The sequence below is a fragment of the Diachasma alloeum genome, unplaced genomic scaffold (genome assembly GCF_001412515.2).
Source record: "Diachasma alloeum isolate Michigan unplaced genomic scaffold, Dall2.0 Dall_scaffold_00822, whole genome shotgun sequence".
Taxonomy (NCBI): Eukaryota; Metazoa; Arthropoda; class Insecta; order Hymenoptera; family Braconidae; genus Diachasma; species Diachasma alloeum.
The window spans coordinates 139,908-144,533 of NW_021680950.1; the positions used below are offsets into that span (position 1 = coordinate 139,908).

The 4,626-nt window shown below is 33.2% G+C and overlaps 1 protein-coding gene across 2 annotated transcripts; it reads left to right on the forward strand.

The window, feature by feature from the left end:
* Positions 1-608: 608 nt before the first annotated feature.
* Positions 609-2,567, forward strand: LOC107044816. Of its 2 annotated transcripts, none has more exons than XM_015266855.1 (3): positions 609-860; positions 944-1,090; positions 1,892-2,567. In XM_015266855.1, exons 1-3 carry the CDS (start codon positions 849-851, stop codon positions 2,072-2,074), a joined length of 342 nt encoding a protein of 113 aa, XP_015122341.1. In that variant the 5' UTR covers positions 609-848; the 3' UTR covers positions 2,075-2,567. The 2 variants fall into 2 exon arrangements, with proteins under 2 accessions (XP_015122341.1, XP_015122342.1); XM_015266856.1 differs by having other exon boundaries at positions 965-1,090.
* The last annotated feature ends 2,059 nt before the right edge of the window (positions 2,568-4,626 follow it).

Sequence of the window (4,626 nt, forward strand, 5' to 3'; positions counted from 1 at the left end):
TTCAAATAGTGGCTCAATATTTCCATGAGAATTTGCCTTCATTTGTTCTAGATCACTCGCGCATTTGACAATCCACCAGTTATTCAAACATTCAAAGAAACCAATTCCTTAATAAATAAACAAATTTGATAAATTCATTCTATTCAGCAGTGGAGTAGTAAAAATATTATTATGAATTAAGTAAGTATTTTTTGGCGTCCAGTTTTTGAGGAATATATCAGAGATGAAGACGGATACCGAAATAATAATGAATATGTTTTTCGTTTATCTCATTCGCTCCACAAAGATGAAATTTTTTTTTTCAAAATCAATGTGGTCTATAATTACATAAATGTTTTTTACATATTTCTCTGATCCACAGAGAAGTTATTATAATGACCCGAAAAATCGAATGTCAGGATGTCACGAAGAATTTCATTATATTTTGAACATTTTCTATTGAAAAAGAAACGCGCAAAAAAAATCGTACGGGATAAATAGCGAATATATACAAATATTTGCATGAAATTTAATGAACTCGTATGACATGAATGATTTGATGCTCTAATTTATAAGAAAAAGGTACACATCTCAGTTTCGCATATTGTAATACGCATGCCCGTATCCTTCGACTTTTCGAGTGCAATTTCTTCGCATCGTAAAATGTTCATAAACCACCGGCGACAAGCACATGAGAGCTCGAAATAATACCCCTCAGAGTGATGTTAATTAATTCATTCCCCACGGATAATCACTTCAAACTGAATGCAGTGAATCACCTGGCCACTTCTGCATCCATCCGTCAGCAGCCTCGGCAAATGTCGCCAAACCAGAGCGAGGAGCTTGCGCTATAAAGGATATCAGGGAGCATGGCGGACAGTGTGAGTGGAATGTTTGAAAAAAAAGTCGAGCGCATGAAATTATGATAAAAAAAAGATAATTAATTTTCGTGAATGGTTACTAGTTTTTTTGTTTCCATTGGCAGGGAAATATTGGGCGACATCTCTTCGTTCTTATCGTGCTCTGCGCTGTTGTTTACACTGTCAGGTCGAGGCATATGATTACAAAGAGGAATTACAGCGATCAGAGTGTCCGAGGTTACTTGGCTGAGGTATTCAAAGAACATTGAATAATTATTAATCAAGGATCTCTGCAAATAATGTTGAGAGACCTTCCGTGTGAAGAATTTTATCATGATGCAGCTAATAAGATAATCCTTTCACATTTCATCACATCTCTTGACACCTTTGCGCAGTCTTGAATTGCGAATTTTTAGAAAACGACGTAGAATTTTTTTCGGATAAAAATGTCTAGCAATCTCTACTGGCCAATAGGCGATGACAGTAAGGAAATTCTTGATTTTCATATGGTTAGTTTTTCATGTTTCTCGATTGATGATAAGTGTCGGGAACAGACCTTGAGAAAAAGCGCAAAATTAACGCAAAAGGATTTTCCAATTTTCTGAGTATTGCTTACAATTTCCCTTTTTAGCATAATTGTCTCATCGAAAAAAATCATTTTTGACATCCAACCAAAGTAATTGATCCTTCATGGATTGGCCAATCTTAAGTGACAATTTCGAGAGAACTTTTGTGTAGGAAATTATCTCAGACGTAAAACTGGTCGTTCTTTTTGGTTAATTGAGACAGTTATTCAAATAGTAGTTGTGAATGAGGAAAAAGTTGGGGACAAACAATGATTTCTTTATTTTTTGTGATTCTCTGAAGTAAAATAATTCTTTTCGTAGTCCAGATAATTTTCAATAACAAAAAATATAACGACTTTATTTGGGATATACTATTTGTTGTAATGTCGAAAATGAATAGAAAAAAAAGACCATAAGAGCTACTACCGGAGAAGAGACGCAGCTTCTTTCTGCAATTCTTCACCATTATTAAACTTTTTGTTATAGCGAACCTGCTGGTGGAACGAAGTGTGTAAAGAGGAATTTCACAGTAAATTCCGTTGCAGATGTCCAAGATGGTCCTACTGCAGAGCACCAGGAAAATATTACGATGCCCACTGTAGCATAACACGAACTGGCTACATTTGGACACAGCCAGAGACGTCCCTGACCCTGGAGGTTGACAAATAAAACAAACCCAACTCCTATGACCATTTTGAATTTTTTCATAAAATCAAAAATAGTGAATGACTCGACCTAAAGAATAGCAAATACCCAACTGTAGCAATGTTGACTTCACTATCAGTTGTACTGCCTCACTAGACCTTAATGAAATATCTCGTAAGTAAGCGTTTAATAGAAAAGTAACCAAGAAAAAATTTATTCCTCAAGAAGAAAAAATGTGAAAAATTATTCTGCGATTAATTGCGCTTGAGGCTGTCTACAAAACTAATTCCACGGATATAAAAATAAAAATAATAATAATTTCAAAATAAAATTATTGAGTGATGTACGCTATCGAATTTACTAATTCATAAATTAATTAATGATAATAATTATTGTTGAAAAAATTGTTAATTGATTGTTTAATTGTTCGACCACGTTTGTATATTGAATCGTTCATGTCGCTTATGAATTCACAATAAATGACCATATAATAAAATTGTTTCAAGGCAGATTTATAGATATAGTGCGTTGACGTTTGCAAATTTTTTACGAAAATTCTCTTCTGAGATGTGTAAGCCTGTAGGCCCTAGATAATTATCCTACGGAAAATCCCACGGAATGTCGCATTTAGCTCATCAGACCCCATTCATACAGCTATTCTTCAAATTACAGTTCCCTAGTTGTCAGATTTAAAAATAATTCAGAAATTTCTTAATCAAAATTGCTTATAGGATGAATCCAATTTAATTTTTCATGTGTTACGACTCTTCGCATTCCTTCCATTACGAGATTATCTTGACAATGGAATTTTAAAAGAGAGCATTACCAACCACTCCAATAAAAACAATTCTCATAAACAAATGCAAAAAATATCCATGGTATTTCCTTCCATCACGACTTGTTATTCAAATATTCAGCATAATTAATGAATGTCTTAAGAATGAATCACGGTAGAAAAAATCTCACACGATTTTTTTAATAGAAAACTCTTCAGATATTTTCTTAAAATTACTGCCTTCTGCGATAATCTGAATAATCATAATAAGCGTAAAATCCATAGGAACTTTTTCATATAAAGTTTTTAAAGTAATGACGAAGGTTGTGCAACATTTTTTCCTATATCTACTTTTACACGAGATTTATATTCAACGGAATAATTATCAATGTTTCAAAGAAGAGATTCATGATTGTAGATGAGAAGAATGACGTTTAGTGAAATATAAAAGAAAAAGTACCTGAAAAAGGACAAGAGAGACTATCTTTAAGATGGAAAAGATGGTGTTCCGAGAGAGAGAGAAAATGGCAAACAAAATTTAATTGAATGATCATTAAATTGTATAAAAGAAAGATGTCTTAATCGAAAAAATTTCAGATTCACTCTCGCCCAAGAATTTTTTATTCCCTAAAGGGGCAAACAGGCAGGTGACAGCGAGCATGTGACTGCACATTTTCTACTTATGAGTATGATTATTCTTCTTTGTCATCAATAGATTCACAGATCAGATTGACAAATTGATTGATATATTGGACTTCTGAATCGTTCCATTTTGATTGTTGAAATGAGGTCTCATGGAGTCTTATAGTTTTTCAGATATGAAATGATATAGATTGACATACAGAGTTGAATATCTCCGGAACTAACCATTAATTCGTAAATTGCGATACATTTGGTTTGGGGATACATTTTTCGCAGCCCCAAACTGTGGTCTCCACTTGGAGAGCTACTTATCTGATTCTCATAGTCTTCACACCAAAAGAATCCTCAGGTAAGATTAGTAAATAAGTTCTCTTGGTATTTTTGCGTTGATACACATCAAGTATCATTTAAGCCAGAGAAAATATGCAGTTACTGTACTCTTTATAATTTGGACTAGCGCCGCCGCGGCCGCAAGCGGCCGCGACGTTGATGCCCATTTATTATGCCTTTGCTTTTTTTGTTTCTTTCGAAAATTAATGATTTATCGTCGTTTTAGTCTATTGAGTGTTAAAGTTAATGAAAACAATGCGTCTCGGTTCATTGCTTGTTCAATTTAAATATTATAATAAGTGATCCACTAATTCTGAGTTTCCGTCCTCATTGAATGAAATTTTAATTACTATTGTAATCAAAATTATATTCAGAGTGCAAAACAACAATTATCAAATTTCTCACAGGCCATAATTTTTTTGTCTTCGCCTCCCTCTTCATTTCCGTTTGCAACTTGACAAAAGTATTCAATTATTTTTCTAGAAAAATTATGGGGTCAATTCTGATCTTCTTTCGCTAATTCGAAGTGTTTTCGCTTCATTCATGATTTTTTCACAATTTTATTCGACGATGTCATAAACTTCAAACTTTCATCATCTAATCATCTAAAATTTTTTCAAATTTTCTATAATCTTTCGAAATTTATATTAATTTTTTTCAAGAAACTTGAAAATTTTTGTGGAATTGTGGAGAAAATCTGAAGAATTACCAAATTATTTCCTCCTTTCGCATTTCAATGAATCAGAGTGCAGTATTCGGGCTTTCATGACTGCTTCAAATCAGTTTTATTTGCAAAATGCCGCCCTTTCCTATCAATTGTTTTCCCATT

Bases quoted from the DNA above. Each gene is read 5' to 3' on its own strand.
- LOC107044816 (XM_015266855.1), top strand. The intron at 1,091-1,891 runs GTATTCAAAGAA...TTTTTGTTATAG, and splicing joins TCCGAGGTTACTTGGCTGAG to CGAACCTGCTGGTGGAACGA.